Source organism: Leucopleurus acutus, assembly GCF_964270905.1.
Source record: "Leucopleurus acutus genome assembly, chromosome: 13".
NCBI lineage: Eukaryota > Metazoa > Chordata > Mammalia > Artiodactyla > Delphinidae > Leucopleurus > Leucopleurus acutus.
In genome coordinates this window covers 41,011,353-41,029,384 of record NC_139155.1, presented here as the reverse complement: position 1 = coordinate 41,029,384, position 18,032 = coordinate 41,011,353, and the positions used below count along the sequence as shown (strand labels likewise).

At 40.5% G+C, this 18,032-nt stretch overlaps 1 protein-coding gene across 9 annotated transcripts in view; it reads left to right on the top strand.

The window, feature by feature from the left end:
- Window positions 1-18,032, top strand: part of DTNA (dystrobrevin alpha) — a gene marked incomplete at both ends in the record, with an annotated part of 127,938 nt that overhangs the window by 82,520 nt on the left and 27,386 nt on the right. For 7 of the 9 annotated variants that reach the window (XM_082853650.1, XM_082853649.1, XM_082853648.1 and 4 more), the window contains 3 exons: window positions 8,036-8,123; window positions 9,982-10,079; window positions 14,053-14,166. In XM_082853650.1, the coding sequence (XP_082709776.1) occupies window positions 8,036-8,123; window positions 9,982-10,079; window positions 14,053-14,166 (300 nt within the window). The remainder of the gene's footprint in view (window positions 1-8,035; window positions 8,124-9,981; window positions 10,080-14,052; window positions 14,167-18,032) is intronic. The other 2 variants (XM_082853654.1, XM_082853655.1) reach the window with 2 other exon arrangements.

Here is an 18,032-nt window from a genome sequence, read left to right as displayed (position 1 = left end):
TTTCTCTTCAGCCTCTTGGACCTCATCACAGCAGCCAGAATATGAATAATAAATTTTACATTTATGAAGTGCTTCAAAAATGACAAAGCCCTTTCCCACACATTATTTAATCTGCTTGTCAAAGCCCTGTAGGTTTAGATATTATTATTGCCATTTCACTGATAAGAAAATGCCTGGTTACAAGACATCAAGTGACTTATCCAAGGTCACCTGCCAGCAAGGTCTTCTGATATTGAGTCCCATCTGTTTTCCACCTCCTACCTCGGCCTTCCTGTCTGTGCACCCTTCATGAGATGGTCTATAAAGAGAAATTTAATAGTTGTTCTTGCTTTAAAGGTGTGTTTTTGTAAGTATTCATATATGCTCCTAATTCACTCAGTGTAGGGGCCTTCTCCCCTATATCAACTGCTTAGCACAATGGGAAACTGACTCATCTGTAAGTAGTTTGCTGCTAAATTAAAGATATTCTTATGTGCCCTTGCTGGTTCTGATGTCAGATAAGCCAAATAAATAAACTGTAGATCAAGGGCAAAGTCCTCTGTCTTCCTAATTCCTAAGTGAAGTTTTAAAAGCCTTAATGGTTTTCAAGCACCTTCTTCACTGGGGGAGGAGAGGTCTCAGAGTTATCCAGTGAGGGCTTTTTCTGGCCTCTCTTAAAGCTTATCAAGTGCCCAGGCTTGCTAGTGGTTTATAGGACAGATGGTGGCAGGCAGACCAAAGGAGGTTGCAAACCAGCCCAGAACTTCCGACTCTAACCATAGTTTTAAGCCTTGATACTTACCAGTCAGAAGCTTCTGGCACGTTTCTCTCAACTCTGAAAAGGCCCCTTGTGTAAGGGAGGGAAGCAGTACCGTGAAAGGGTACAGTCTATACTTTGACGTCATGATCAATTGCTGTCACTTTGTTAGACCCCTGATCTCATATAATTAGGTTGATATCTGTCCTGCTTATATTTTTCTCAAGTACAAGAAATGGGACATTTTGACGCCTATTTCCGGGTTTCACATACGAGGTCTAAGTTGTTACTTGCTCACTTGCTTCCTTTACTAGAGTCCTATGGCACTTAGTTCACAGCCCAGACCCATCACCGGGGCCGCAAGCCTGTGTGTGATCTAGCCCTCGCCTACCCCTCTCCCAGCCCCAGCTCTCATGGGGTTCTCCCACTCAACCACAATATTTAGTCGCATCAGCTTTTCATCAGTTCCTAAAAAAATTCCTAAAACTGCCTCAAAGACCATGATACTAGTTCTTCCCCGATGCCTAGAACATTCTTCCCCATTTTCCTCCTGCCCTTTCCTTCCACACACACATGAACTGGCTCCTTCTCTGGTTTCCAGACTGATTAAAGGCACCTACCTACTCAGGTAGGTCTCCCATATTAGTCTGATCATGGAATACTATTTATTTCATTCTTGTCATAACTGTTATCATTGGTTCCTTGGTTGGTTGGTTCACTCCTACCTTCCTCTTGTGGGGCAGACCTTCTCGGACTTGTTTACCACCATCTCTCTAGCACCTAGCACAGTGCCTGGCACACAGTAAGTGCCCAATAAATGTCCATTGATGTTGGAGAATATTGATAGTGCCACAGATATAAAATTCCCGCTCACCCTAAACAAAATTGTTAGGAGTCCTCAGAAAATCTTTTTTACTAGAAAAATACTTTTTGCTATTAAAAAAATCACCTATTATAAATTAACCCTGAAATTGAACATTTAGTATAAAAGTATAAAATAGGTGAAAAAGTAAAGTATTAAACTTGACTTGGGTAGAAGTGATAAATGTGGATAAAGACGAGAAGCAACAATTCACTGATGTGACAAAAGCAACTAATAAGGGGCAAAAAAAACCTAAAAGTGATGTTGGGCAAAAAAATTTTTTTTTAATTTTTTAATGTTCTCTGACATTTTCCACTTTGTATCAGTTCACTATGGCTACTGTAACAAAGTACAACAGACTGCATGGCTTGGACAACAGAAGTTTATTTTCTCACAGTTCTGGAGGCTAGAAGTCTAAGACCATGGAGCCTGCAGGGCTGCTTCTGCTGAGGCCTCTCTCCTTGGCCTGCAGATGGCTGCCTTCTTGCTATGTCCTCACATGGCCTTTTCTCTGTGCACATACATCCTTGTTGTCTCTTCCTCTTCTCATAAGGACACCAGTCATATTGGATTAGGCCCCCACCCTTATGACCTCATTTAACCTTAATTACCTCTTTAAATTCCCATCTCCAAACACAGCCACATTCTAAGGCACTGGGGATTAGGGCTTCAACACATGAATGTAAGGAGAGACAATTCAGTCCATAGCATGCTTCTACACTGAATCCACTGAATTGTATGCCTTTAATATTTTTAATGTGTAGGCTAAGATTTGACTGACTCTTTTCAGTAAATGTTGTGATTTTGAAAAGTATAAGTTTATTGCAAGCTACAGAAAGGAAAAGAAATTATTATCCACACATATTGAAAAGTATCTTCTTTTATGAGTTTTCATTTCCTTGTTAACACTACTCCTTTTCTTTTGTAAAATGTTTAGGACCTTCAGTTATAGAACTAGACTTCTGAGAAAAACATTTCCTTAGAATCCTAAAAATGTAAACCTTCTAAAGAATGTCAGAAGTGAGCCAACCTTTATTTGTTCTTTTGTCCAACTAATTCTTGTGTAGTTCCTGCTATGTTCTAAGCACTGTGCAAAACACTCAAGTTCCAAGCATGAAGAGATTGAACCATTCTGTCCTAAAAGAAGTTACAGTTTAGTGAAGGATAAAGACAAGTGAAAAGGGCAATTAAAATGCAAGGAGAAGAATGCAACATCATTTATAAAGTAGTCTTGCTTTTTTTTTTTTTTTTAGCAATAGAGACGCAGACATAGAGAACAGACTTGTGGACATGGGGGGAAGGGGAGTGGGATGAATTGGGAGATTAGTATTGCCATATATACACTGCCATGTGTAAAATAGAAAGCTAGTGGGAACCTGCTGTATAGCACAGGGAGCTCAGCTCGGTGCTCTGTGGTGACCTAGATGGGTGGGAATTGGTGGGGGGAGAGGTCCAAGAGGGAGGCTATATATGTATACATATAGCTGATTCATTTTGTTGTACAGCAGAAACTAACACAACATTGTAAAGCAACTATACCCCAATTTTTAAAAAAGCAAAGAGATAACAGCTATAACAAGGGCAGCAAAGTGCAGAGGGCTATAGAATATATAAGGAGCAATGGACCTGAATTTGGAGGTTGGACATGAGGGCAGGAAATGGAAGCCAAAGCCAATACCAGAATGAAGAGGAATTAGCCAAGCAGAAGTGAGTGGAGGAGACAGAGAGACCATTCAGGACAGAGAGAATACAGTTCATTTGAGGAAATTAAGTGTGTTAAGGCCACAGGGGTAAAGGATGAAGCTAGACTATGCAGGACCTTATAAGCCTTATTTAGGAATTTGAGAAATGAGAACCTATTGAGAATTTTATGCATAAGAATGTTACAGCCAACTTCACTTTTAAGAGATCAATGACTTGAGGACAGGAAATGAATTGGAGGAAAGAATAACTCTCAAATCAGAGTGACCTATTGAGAGGACTTTACACTCATTCAGGATGAGATGATGGTGGCCTGGGCCACATTGGTGACAGCTGGAATGGAAGGAAATGGAGGAATTTGTGAATTTGTAGAGGTAGAAGGCATGGCCTTGGTGGACGATTGTAACATAGTGGGTTATCAAAGTCAGGGTCTTGATAAAGGAGTTTGAAGGCACCTCTATAGAGAAGCCATTGTTATGGTAAGTTGTTTTATTATTATTATTATCCATGAAGATTCCTATGGCATTTTGCTCTCAACCAACTGTGAAAGACAGGACATACCCTGAGAAAGTCATCCTCCACTTAAGTAATAACTAATAATGCCTTCTCAGGCAGTAATCCTCCTAATAGCTATTTGCATTTTAATAAAAGAGTAGTGACACTTAATGACCTTAAAAAGTAATCTCTAAAGTTCCTGTCACCATTCAGACAAATGGAAAAAATATGAAGGAGAAATGAAGAAGTATTTCTGGTCCCCTTTAGATCATGTTATTATTTGTGTTTTTTGTTTTTTTTTTAAAACATAGGTGAATCTCTTCATGACTCAAGTATAGACAAATACTTTTTTTTTTACATTTATTCTGATTTTTTTTCTTTTTTTTTTTTTTTGGCCGCACAGCTTGTAGGATTTTACTTCCCCAACCAGGGCTTGAACCCCGGCCCTTGGCAGTAAGAGCACAGAGTCCTAACCCCTGGACTGCCAGGGAAACAGGCCTGCAGAGAAACCAGAGAAATGTGAACAAACCTTGAGTTCCCAGAAATCCCTGCTAAATCACAATTTAGGAAGCCCTAGCTCAGCTGGGGCCACTTGAGTTTCCTAGATGCCATTTTGAAATCACTAGCAACAGACGCTGGCCATGTATTTAAGGCAGAAAGTAGAGAGCTTTCAACGTAATAGTTTTCCCTATTCTGAAATGCAGTCTACACAGCAGACCCTTTTAAATTCATCATGGTCTTGTAATAAGATTACTGATTATAAAGTCTGGAAATGAATAGGCAGGGATAGAGACAATGTTGGAATTGGTATTTCTTTAATGATTTAGGGAATTATTGGCCATTCATTTCCGACTATTTGTAATTGAAGTCTTGAAATAATGGAATTTATTAGGTGAACGCCTCATTCACCCTTGTATAATGTGAACGTACTGAAATGGCACATGTGGACTTATAAATCGTTTGTGTGCACAAAGGGGCAATACATCACTCCACCCCTCATTCACTCGGTGCTGGAGGAAGGAGAAGCAGGGGAAGTATGAGTTATAGCTTACTAGATGAAACCCCATAACTTCCCTTCTTACATTTCCAGGAGGCTTTTTTTTGATATAACCTTCATATTATTTATACTTGCTGGTCATTCATGATAAAAGGCACTTTTATCATGAGGTTTTTTATCAAGGTTTTTTTTATTATTTATTTATCAAAACACAAATGTTTTTGACAAAGTCACTTTCAGGCATTCAAACAGATCATCGTCCTGGGCTTGGAGCTTTGGGCCTTGTTGTCTACACAAACTGTGTTGAGTTAGGCATATGGTCTCTAATACAGCAGCCAGAAAATGACCAATGTGTTAAAATCAAATTAAATTGTTTCTTTCTTGGGTGGTTTTATGTTTAAAGTAAGGACAGCGTAAACTTTCACTTTCTCATTGAAGCTGTAACAAGAAATTCAGTTATTATTTTTAACCACTGCAGAGGGCAGATGTGTTTTATAACACATCTGCTTTTCTTTTTATTTATTTATTTATTTATTTTTGGCTGCGTTACATCTTCGTTGCTGTGCTCGGGCTTTCTCTAGTTGCGGTGATTGGGGGCTACTCTTCGTTGCGGTACACGGGCTTCTCATTGCAGTGGCTTCTCATTGCGGAGCACAGGCTCTAGGTGTGCAGGCTCAGTAGTTGTGGCGCACGGGCTTAGTTGTTCTGAGGCATGTGGGATCTTCCTGGACCAGGGCTCAAACCTGTGTCCCCTGCATTGGCAGGCGGATTCTTAACCACTGCGCCACCAGGGAAGTCCTAACACATCTGCTTTAAACATCTGTTTTAAATCATCCATTGTCCAGAACTAATTCGGCCTTTTGCTAGTAAAAATAGTTTCTTATTCCAACTTTAAATTTGTATGCTGGTTGAAATCTCAATCCACTGGAATTAATACTACACACAGGTGAGCCCTGAATCCTAGAATATCTGTCTTAAGGGAATTTGTGTGAAAATATCACAATGCTATATGGATATGAAAAATGATGTCTTTTATATGGCTTACATTTGGGGTTCATTTCATGTGTTTAACTTTTCCATTTTATTTTCAAGATCTTCTAGATCCTTGCTACTCAAAGTGTTGTCCTTGGACCAGCAATACCAACGTATCTTGAGAGTTTGTTGGAAATGCAGATTCTGGGGTCCCATCCTACCCCCCCACCCCACCCCCACTCCAGAATCAGAGACTGCATTTTCACAAGATCCCTACGTGATATGTACACACACTAATGTTTGAGAAGCCCTGCTCTAGATAGCTGTTGGATTGTAGATGACATTTTGAAGGAGCCAAGAATCATTAATGAATCCGAACAGGTTACTCAAGAGGCAAAATAATAATAACATTGTATTACCTAATATTTTTGAGCATTTAATGTGTTCTAGGCATCACACCAGCTTGCCGTTTTTTACATGCATTGTCTCATTTAGGCAGCAGGAAAGTGAAGGCTCTTTTTCTGAGGATGAAGAAGTGACTTGGTAAATGGAGAAATTCAGGAATATTCTAGGTAGGATACGGTAACTTAGAGAAAAGGGCTAAATCTAGTGGAAGAATTCAGGATAAGAACAGGTACAGTTTACATATGTGAGGAATATAGACGAGCACATAGATAAGGGAAACAGGAATATCTTCCAAATGACCAGAAAAAAACGTTACAGTAACAGATTCCACCAAGCAGAGAAGAGCTACTTGGAAGTGACATAGCTAATATGCTGCAATTTTCATTCATCTTCTCACTTTAGAACAAAGGTTGAAAGACTATGTTGCATGTTTACTTTTTATGTAAGTGTACAAATAAATAATATAAATGTATATTACTTTATATGGATCCAAGTCTTTCAGTGGATAATTTTTACAACCTTAACATTGGCATAGAAGTGTGTCATTTTTAACGTATAACCATGAGTATTGACTTTTTTCTTTAAGGAACAGGCTTAAATATAAGCCAGTGGAGAATATAAGTATATTTGGGGATTGAGAGGAACTGGTTTCTAATCTTGATCCTGGCCTGATACTCACCATAATAACTGATAAACTAAACTATGACCAACTAGTCTATTAACAGGATTAGAGTTACTGGTATGTTTCACAGAATTTTTTTTTTAGTGGCATCCAAAACTTAGTCTTACGTGAAGGGCTTTCTGAAATATCAACTCTCTAGGAGAGTTGAAAATGCTTCTATTTGCATTAGTTTTTTTAAGGGGTCAGATTATTCTTATTCTAATAGGAAGAATTTTTATAAATGTATAGGAGACACTAAATGATTCCCACTCATGTCATTAGAAGCCACTACCATAATTCTACTTCTCTGGAAGTAAATATAAAATGGCAAGTTACCTGGGTAGTAGTACTGTAGATGAGAATTATATTCATTGTGTATTGCTGCATAACAAATTACCCAGAAGCTCAGCAGCTTAAAACAACAAACACCGTGGGTGAGGAATCCACGTTTGGCTCAGGACTTTCTCAAGGTTGTAATCAAGCTGTGGGTGGGCTGTGATCTTATCTAAAGGCTCTACGGAAGGGGATCCAATCCCATGGTTACTGGCTGGCTTCAGTTCCTCCTCACGTGGGCCTTTCCACAGAGCCGCCTGTGCATGGCATCCAGCTTCCCACAGGACAAGGAATCCCGAAGGGCTCGAGAGAGAGAAAACATGCCCAAGACAGAAGCCAGGGTCTTTTTATAACCTAATCTTGGAAGTTACCTTCCATTACTTCCGCCACATTCTATGCATTAGAATTAAGTCTGTTAAGTCCAGCCGTACTACGATAAATGAAGAGGATTACACAATACCAGGAGTGGGGGATCACTGGAGGCTGAACAAATTGGTTTCTTCTTCCTTCTTGCTTTCATATTGTCTATCATGTTGGTTTCAGACATGTATTACTTTGTCATAAGGAAATTAAATTGTTAAAGGCAATATAACTAAATTAAAGAGAAAGTATTCTTTCATCAGAAATGTTGATCAGGAAAGTCACTCCTCTTTGGAGATTTCTTTGTAAGGTAGGATTTATTAAGGACCTTCCTGGCCACATATTAGATCACATCATGAATCCAAGTCTGATGTCATTAACCTAATAGGATTTTGTATAACGATCAAATTTTTTGCACTGAAACATTGAAATAGCCAACCCACTCCAGGTGGTAGTATGAATATTCCCATCTTTTCTCAGTTGCCTGACTGACTCTTGCTCTGTTCTCAATAGTATGCTTGAGAGCTCCACCCGGCTTGATGAAGAGCACCGGCTGATCGCCAGATACGCGGCAAGACTGGCAGCAGAGTCCACTTCGTCTGTAAGTACTCTGAACGAGCGGATGTCACGTTGATTGTTACCCTATTAGCTGACGCCACAACAGCAGAGCTGAGTAGTTGCTACTGTGCTGTCTGCAAGACCTAAAAACGATCTGGCCTTCCACTGCTTCCATTTTCACTTTCCAGCTATCATTCTGGTCTAGCATGAGCCAGAGCTCGAGGTATTCCTGTTACAATAGTGCTGAACCAGACCAATACCCAATTTCTCTGGATAATTCCTTATCAGTTAATATAAAGAACAAGCAATGATTCAAATCCACAACTGGCTCAGATAAGTTTCTACTTTTATCAATATATCAAGAAATATATATCAAAAGTTGTTTCTACTTTTCTCAATATAGCAAGAAAGAGAAAATTATGTCATAAAATCAAAAGAAAACTCTGCATCACATGTCAAAGTTCCCATATGCCAGCTATAGAAGACCATTTAGGATATAAAATATAGGACCTCACACTTCTTCATTAGCAACACAAATCGTTTCTTTGTTAAAAGAAATGCTAATTAAAAATGATAGAAAAGCTTTATAAAAGCCAGACCTTTACCAAGTTTAAACCTTTCCCTATGGTTAGTTTTCTAGAAATGAAAAATCAGGCTGAGTTTCACCATGTCTTTGGGCTTAGGCAATGGGTGTTACTTTTTAAAGCTTGGCATTCTTTGGTAGAAAGATTAGTTGTAATTTTTTTTAATTTGCTCTAAAAGCACTAAAGACTGACATTGAGGAATTTCTATAATGTACGGTAGAGCAAAGAAGGCAAGGCACAGGGAAGTCTACATAATCTGACCCTGCTTTTACAAAACAATATCAAATAAGCCCTTGACTAAATACACATACACATAAATACATATATAAATATGGTATATGAGGTATATATACATATATATTCTTATATAATCATATTCTTATGTATATGTGATTATGTAAGAATGGAGAGGGACTTCCCTGGTGGTTCAGTGGTTAAGAATCCGCCTGCCAATGCAGGGGACACGGGTTCGAGCCCTGATCTGGGAAGATCCCACATGCTGCGGAGCAACTAAGCCCGTGCGCCACAACTACTGAGCCTCTGCTCTAGAGCCCATGTGCCACAACTACTGAAGCCCACGTGCCTAGAGCCCATGCTCCGCAACAAGAGAAGCCACCGCAATGAGAAGCCCATGCACTGCAATGAAGAGTAGCCTGCTTGCCTCAACTAGAGAAAGGCCAAGCGCAGCAATGATGACCCAACGCAGGCAAAAATAAATAAATAAATAACTTTATTTAAAAAAACAAAAGAATGGAGAAAGTTATGACTGCGTATACACCAGTTGTTAAAGCTGGTTGCAATCCATCAGTGTAAAATTACATATATGAATACAGAAATGCTAAAAGTATGTTGACCAAAAGAAGAAAAGAAAGTCATATTAACTATGACTTTAAAGCTATACAATTTTTAATTGCATATTATAGTGGTTAAACAGTAACTCTAGAGAAAGAGATACTTCAGCAGTGATATATTTTTTTAACCCCACCTTTACTGAAAGAATAGTTGCGATGGGAACAGCATGGCAAGAATGAACTAGTTCCCCAAAGATTTCAAGTCAGAAAGCTAAAAAACAATTTTTCCCATGTTTTGTATATTTGCCTGCCAAAGGATTCTATTCTGCTTTCCACTGCATAGATGTGCTCCAGATCCCCAAATGGTCCTTAGGAGAGGAATGGCCATTTAATTTTACGTTTTGCTTTTTTTGTTTTGATAGAAATAGTTTTTTCTTTCTTGTGCATATCTCACGACTCCTGTCTTTTCAAACACAGGTCGGTTCCCCTTCCCGGTACTAAATAGTATAAACCACATATTTTCCAGCAGCCAGCGCAGCAGAGGAGTGCCCCTGACATCTCCTTCACCATTGATGCAAATAAGCAACAAAGGCAGCTGATCGCAGAACTAGAAAACAAGAACAGGTAAGGTTTTTGGGACACTCCTGCTTCTTTCTTTCTTTACAGCCTTTAAAGTATCGGTTGTTTTCGCAGCTTAGAAAGCTCTTCCTCGGGGTCTCTGCAGAGATGGCTCCTTCCCATCATTCAGATCTCAGCTCAAATGCCACCTCCTAAAAGATCACCTCTCTGATCTCTCCCACTACCTCCTATTCCAGGAACCACTCTCTGTTACATCCGTGTGTGTGTGTGTGAGTGTGTGTGTGTGTGTGTGTGTGTATGACATCTCTCTCTGAAAAAAGTCACATTTAAGTGTTTGTTTCCTTTTTATTGTCTGTCTTCCCTGACTGATATGGAAGTTCTTTCAGAACAGAGGCTGTGACAAATGGCCCCTGAGCTCCAGAACCATGCCTGGTACATTGTAACAGTGTAGAAACTCAGTCAATATATACTGAGTGAGAAAGTAATAAATATCTGAGTCAGATCTCAAACTCAATGCTGAGTAAGCCTCATATAAGAACAACTTGTACATTCTGTATTTCTTAGAACAACACCAAGCTGTCTTAATACTTAATCTCATCTTTAAACACTGATGTCCCTTCTGAGATCAGACCGGTAAAGGAGGAGGTTTTGATCATTGTTGCATACCTGTAGAGTTTGACCTGAAAGTTTTGGGATAAATAGTCATGCTATTCTTTTTTTTTTTTTTTTGTGGTACCCGGGCCTCTCACTGTTGCGGCCTCTCCTGTTGCGGAGCACAGGCTCCGGATGCGCAGGCTCAGCAGCCATGGCTCAGGGGCCCAGCGACTCCGCGGCATGTGGGATCTTCCCAGACCGGGGCACGAACCCGCGTCCCCTGCATCGGCAGGCTGACTCTCAACCACGGCGCCACCAGGGAAGCCCGGTCATGCTATTCTTTAAAATTCTATAGAAAAAAATATTAAAAGGAAGATACAAACTCACTTGGCACATTTTCATATTCTTAGAAAGAAAACAAGACTAAAGTGAAAATTTACAATCCCACAAATATCTTGGTTGCAGTTTTAATCTACTCCCCCATCTCTCCAAAGCACTTTGTTTTCCCTTCCGATTCTCTGCTTCCACTCAGCATGGGGATAGCACACTTGAGGGGAAATCGGGACTTCCTTTAAGGAAATACCCCAGGGATATCTACCTCCATGTGGGATTCCAGAATCAGCAAGAAACCCCATGAATGTGCTGGCTGTACCATGCTACCACTCTTACTGCTTGTGTCTAGGGCATTTTGGGATTGCAATCTCTGAATACATGTTTTTAGGATGAGAGGGAATAAAGGAATGGAAATGAGAAGAGATGGCAGAAAGAGAGCTTCATCCTTTCCCTGAGTTCTTTTCCCACCCCGTGCCTGAAGAGCATCTAGTCCATCCTGAACTCATCTCTCTAAGCCAACAGCCTCATGCCTTCCAAAGACCCCAGAACCACATCCCAGAAGCTTATCCAGGTCACAGTTCCCGCACCACGGAAATTCACCCGGGGATCCCATGGTCTCCAAAGTGACAGTTAACCCAATAATCAGATCTCTGGGCTTCAAGGAAGGATAGAATTCCTCACTTGACTCCATGACTACCCTACGTAGTCATTTAGACATTTCAGAAATGATCTTTAGAAGATAATGCTTTCTTAGAGCCTCCTTAGAGGAGCCAGTTAGAGTTAGTATTAGGAGTAGCTGGACTCTTCAGATTACATTGTGGAAGTCACAGCCTGCCTAGGCTAGACCTGTCCAAGCAAGTACCAAAGACTGAAGGAGTCGAACACATATGGGCTTTGGGGCAAACCTGCCTGAGTTCAAATGACTGCTACCACCTACTTATTGAAATTGGGCAAGACTTTTAACTGGTATGTGCTTGATTCCCTCATTCATAAAACAGATAGTAGCAGTACCAATAGAACTATTGGTACTATACTAGTCTATATACAATAGAACTGTTATGAGAATTAAATAAGACTAAAGAAGACAGCACAGTCCCTGGGTGTAGTCTAAGCACCTCATGCTCCTTACCTATCTTACCTTTATTCTCATCTGATCAGAGCTGCTTCTCTCTTTTTCTTCCTTGGGCTAAATGGCTGTATCATGGTTCTGTCCTGAGAACCAACAAGGAGAACTAGTGGAAGTCACAGAATGTCAGGATGTTAGCCCTCAAGATCTTGGAAATCTCAGTTCACTGATTTTCAGGCTGGGCTCTCTGGGAGTTCAGGGGCCCTGTAGGGGTGTATGAAGAGGAAGAAGAGCTAGTAGCACAGGGCACCCCCCTTTCTTTAACCAGAGAAGTTCCTTCTTAACTGTGTGACATGTTGGGTTTCCATGGAAGATTTCTTTTAAAGAAAATTTTCCACTATAGAACACCAAGGGGGACAAAAAAACAAGTTGAAAACCACTGAATTATGGTCCAAGCTCCCACCATACCCATGAGAGGTGTAGTGACTCACTGGTAATTAGCTTCTTGTTTCTGGCATGTTTGTGAAGCAGGAGGTTGTAAATCAGCCTCTCAGATGGAAAGCCACCCATCCCCCTTGCTCACCAAGTTCACCTTCCATTCTTGGTGGTTCGTTCTCTCTTATGGGCTCTTCTGCGTTTTGCTGGATGGGAGACTGACCCCTCCCCCAAGAACCTGTGACTTCTAACCTTGCTTAATAGCTTCTAACTCACTTAGGGATAATTTGTCTTACATCGGTCACCCATCCCTTATGGCTGGCCTAATGTTCACCTCAGTGCAGGGCAGCCCAGGCCCCAACATCAATAATAGACTGACATGTCTCACCCCTGATAGGGGTCACACCAATAGCACTCTTATGTCACAGACTCAATTACAGTGAATCCTTTTAAAAGCACTTTCCTTCACAAGGCTACCCTTATTCAGATACATTGTTAAGGCTGAAAATATTAAGGAAAAGAGAAAGAATTTTGCCTACCTGGGGGCTTCTCAGATAAATTCAGTGAGAAGAATTTCAGGCCTGGTGAGAGAATGGGGTTATTTAGTTTCGCAAAATGAGCACCATTTATCCTTATTTTTTCCAAGCATCTCTTACTTGGTAGCTGCAGGTACTTTATGGTGTCAGACTGAGATCATAAATAAGAGGAAGATTCATTTTTGTCTCTTAAGCAGTGCACTTTGCAAAGTTGAACACATTACCACAGCATTATATTACTGACTAGAGAGAGTGTTAGGTCCTGGGGAGAACACTCAGCTTGAAGCCTCCAATGACATATTGCAGAGTCTTCCTAGTTTGGATGTACTGGAGATGAAGGCAGTATCCCCTCACCCAGAGCACCCAACTGTTGCAGGAAGGGGCAACAATGTTCCAGGGCCGGAGAGTGGGCTCTTGTCTAACACTCAGAAATGAATTGTCCAAGGAGACACATATTGACAAAGCAAAGAGTTTATTGGGAATGAACGGGCGCCCGGGGTCAGAGCAGCAGGGTAAGGGAACGCAGGAGATCTGCTCTGCCACGTGGCTCGCGGTCTCAGGTTTTATGGTAATGGGGTTAGTTTCCGGGTTGTCTCTGGCCAGTCATCTTGCTTGGCCCATATTTGGTCTGACTCAGGGTCCTTCCTGGTGGCGCACGCATCTCTCATCCAAGATGGATTCCAGCACGAAGGATTCTGGGAGATTGGTTAGCTCCTCCCTGTCTTGGCCCCTCCCAAATTCTCCTGGTTAGTTTTTAGTGGGAGCACCATGTTCCTTATCGGAACCTCCTGTTGTGAGACAACTCAGGCAAGCAGTTATCAGTTATCATCGTACCTGGCCAAGGCGGGAGGTTTCGGTCAATGGTTCCCTAACCCAACTAGCTACAGCCAACACCTCGTAAACACAGTCAGGTAATGAGGGTTGGTTCTGCTCCAACACATAGGATAACCCCTTCTTTCTTTGTTCTGGTGGCCCCGATCTACTCAGATGGTAGATCCTGGACATCCTGGAAGTTAACTGACCTGGGTTTCTTGCCTTCCTCCTCTCTCCCAAGAGAAATCTTACAGGAGATCCAGAGGCTGCGGCTAGAGCATGAACAAGCTTCTCAGCCCACTCCAGAGAAGGCGCAGCAAAACCCCACTCTGCTGGCAGAGCTCCGCCTCCTCAGGTAAGAAAAGGAGCCCAAGGCATCTCAGGAAATACAGGTGTCTGAGATCATCAATAAAGTCTAACAGTGTCCACCAGAAAATGGTCCTCAGCCACCATAGCTGCTAACATCTGTTTGTTTTTTTTTAATAGCACACATCTAATTGCTGGAATTTGGAGGTTTGGGAAAGAGGCTGTTTATTTATTTTTTCTTTGACACAGAGAAAAGGAAACAGTGTTCTTTAGATCCGAAACAAAATGTTTCACCGGAAAACAGAATTTTTTATAGTGCACTCTCTTTTTTTAATTAAAGTATAGTTGATGTACAATATTATATAAGTTACAAGTATACAACATAGTGATGCCCCAATTTTTAACAGGTATACCTCATTTATAGTTTTTATAAAATATTGGCTATATTCTGTGTTGTACACTATATCCTTATAGCTTATTTTATACATAATAGTTTGTACCTGTGAATGTCCTACCCCTATATTGCCACTCCTCCCTTCCCTTTCCCCATTGGTAACCACTTGTTTGTTCTCTATATCTGTCTTACTGGAAAAAATTTGAACTCAACTCTCTTTAGTTATTTGCACTATCAACAATAGGTTTATGATAAAAGTGATCAACAAAACAAACATGTAAACAACTAAAGAATCATCACAGTTTTTTAAATTTAAAAATTTACCTGTGACCCATAAATTATCTCTAAATCTTGGTCCCTAATAGCTTTGCATACAGATTTTCATACCTTCTTGTTCTACAAATGAATTTAAAGGTCTGGTGTTACCTAGTCTGTCATCATGAAATATTTGAGTTGGGAAGGACCTAAGAAGGTCATTTGGTTCAAGCCCTGAATTTCAGGGCCCTTCTCAGGGTCAGGCCGGTAGAGAGTAGTAAGACGTGGATGAGGACTGTGACCACGTGCAAAAGGAGAGTCACACCATGGGCTCCAATCAGACTTAACCACCATACCTTGAATACGGCACTTACCCAAACCTGTCTGTGTCATAAACTCAAAGACATTCCCTCATGAAAATGTCATATGGATATTTCACAAGGCACTTGAAGTTAGCAAGTATAACATTCTTTCCATCTTTCAATTTGGATGCCAAGTATATTTCAGGTAATTCTAACTCTGAGGCATAATTTTTATAATAAGTACAGATGCCTCTTCTCAGAAACTCTTGTCAGAGTTAGAGTGCCACTTACTTCCTCCATACAAAGAGACTAAATTAAGCAGATTCTCTATGGCTATATTTGGATTTTATCAAGTCCCTATTGATTGTAGTCATGGATGTTTCCGGGGGTTCCACTCTAACCCTGCCCTTTGGCCATATTAACATCTGGGCACTCAGCACATCTGGCAAGGGGGCAGGCCCTGCCTCTCAGCTGGGATCCAGTCTCCCCAGGTTTGTGCACCTGGCTAGAGGGGCAAACCCACCAAAGGCCTGAGTTATGGAAAGGAGACCTATAGAACTTGCATCTTGTGGAGGCTGCTTGATGTGAAGAGATCACATCATACTTTGGAAGAACAAAGTAATTTAATGGAAGAAACAGAAATTCTTCCTTTTCAACGTATGGGATTTCTGGTCCTGCTTTCACAGAGATGTATTAGAAATTCTTGCACATTCTACTACCATCACCCAGAAGGGATGAAAATGAAAAGAAGGAAAAAGGGATGTTCTACATCCTCCTCCTCAAAGGCATATGAAAGTAAAATCACTGCTTGAAAGCATCTTTTGCCAAATAGGATCATGTAGGCCCTCGAGACTTACAAGGAAGTTAAGTCTAGTGTACACAGAAATATAACTGAATAAACCAACTTAGAAATAGAATAGTCATTCATCTACACCTCAGGGCACCCTGTCTCTGCCTGGAATGTTCTTTATACCTCTTCACTGGCCATCCCATTCTCTAGTGGAAGGGTGGTGACTAGGAATTTTCATAAGCATTTTCACTGGTTCCCCCCAGTTAGCATTTGCTTCCCAAAGTATTTGGTTCCATTAGGATGATACCATCTGGGAAGGCATCTTTACGTGCCTGGTTCACTGATGATGACTTTTCCAATTGATATTTCTTCCCTCCTTGATGTTGCTATCTTGGAACAGACAAATAATTTTAACCATCCTCTGGCCCTGACTCGTGGGCATTCCCATGACCCCAGCCTAGCTCAAAGCTACACTAAGGAGTCTGGTTCTGTGGGGAACTTCTAGACTTTCGGTCCTCACTGTCAGCTGGTGGCCCACACATAAGGCTTGAGGCTTGAGACACCTAAATCCTAGCTGATTAACTTGCCTGCCTCCATATTCTCCACATTTCTTCTGCCTGGAAGAAGTACACTCCCTTGACGTATATTTCTTTAGATGCTTATGAACCATTTATACTGTGCTAAGCACTTTTTAACAATTTGGGGATTTCAAAGATACCCTGACAGCCCAGGCTAAGAAAACCTGCTGTGGCTGTTTTATCTTTTAGTCATTTCAGACTTCCAAAGAGTTCCAAAACAATGACTTCTCGCCAGTTACTTTGGCCTTGAGTTCCCATTGAGGGGCGACCATGTGAAGCCGCCAAAGGGACTCCTTATTGTAGCTTTGACAGAGGTCTTCTCCACCTGTTACATCCTCTCTGGGCCTCTTACTGAGAAGCCAACAGGAGAAATGTATTTAGTAGGGGAATGGGGGCAGCAAGATCAGAGCTTTGCTTTTCATGAACGCATAGTTTATTTTTATCTTAAGGGCATCATGACCTTTCTAAATGATCATATTTCCCTTTTTACTTTAGCCACAAGAAAGTGGAAAGCCAGGTTTGCAACCGAGATCTGGCAACTGAATAGGATTATAGGATAGGCATTTCTGCGTGCTAATCTGACACTTTCTATGCACTAAGCTCTACATACACTGTTCCATACAGTAGCTGTAAAAAAAAAAAATCCTGGGAGCTGGACATTACTATTATAGTCCTTTTATAGATAAAGAAACTGAGATTCACAGAAGTTAAATAACTTGCCCAGGATCCTGCACAATGAGCATCACAGGTATATTCTATCTCTGTTCCTTGGGTCTTAATTATCTCCTGCCTGTACTATTACAATAAACACTTTCCTAATTCCCAGCCTCCGGTCCATCTACACGGCTATCAGATTTATCATCCTCCATTTTATTGTTCATTTAGTTCATTCATCTTGAGGATATTGCTATCAATCCTACAACAGGAAGCCATTAGAGGATGAGTTACGTATCAGGTTAACACAGTGGATTAGATTGTCAAGTCAGATTCACATGATCTTACTCTAGTATTGAGCTTTATTCATAATTTCAAGAATACAGGCAATCAAGAGGCACAGATGAAGCAGAGAAAGGGCTGGAACATTCCATGTGGTTCCCTAGGTCTTTCCTTCCCATACTGGATGGAGTATCTGAGGGAAATTTTGCAAGGTGATCTAGTGAGGCTTCCCACTGCAGAACCATTAAAAGACAGCTAAAGAACTATGTTTGCAAAGACAATACCATGTTCTATAATGAAGAAAACATTAATGAAAACTGCAGAAGCAACTTGACACTACAAATCTTAAGAAAAACAAGTATAAATTTTCATATCTATCCCTTGCCTAAAAAATAAGCATCATATTATACACATGGCATTCTTTTCAAAGTATATAAAATTATTCTTCGAGAAAACTTATTAATATAAAGAGACTTTTTTTGTTTTTACCAATTAAAAATGGAATCATAATCTCTGATGTACGTCTGTGGTTTCCAGACTTGAATTTCATTAGACCAGCTTAATTTTTTTATTATTTTGGGGAAACAACATAAAGTTGAGTACTTTTTGTTTTACCATATAATGACATTTTTAAACTACCATCATCTGTTATTGCAAGTT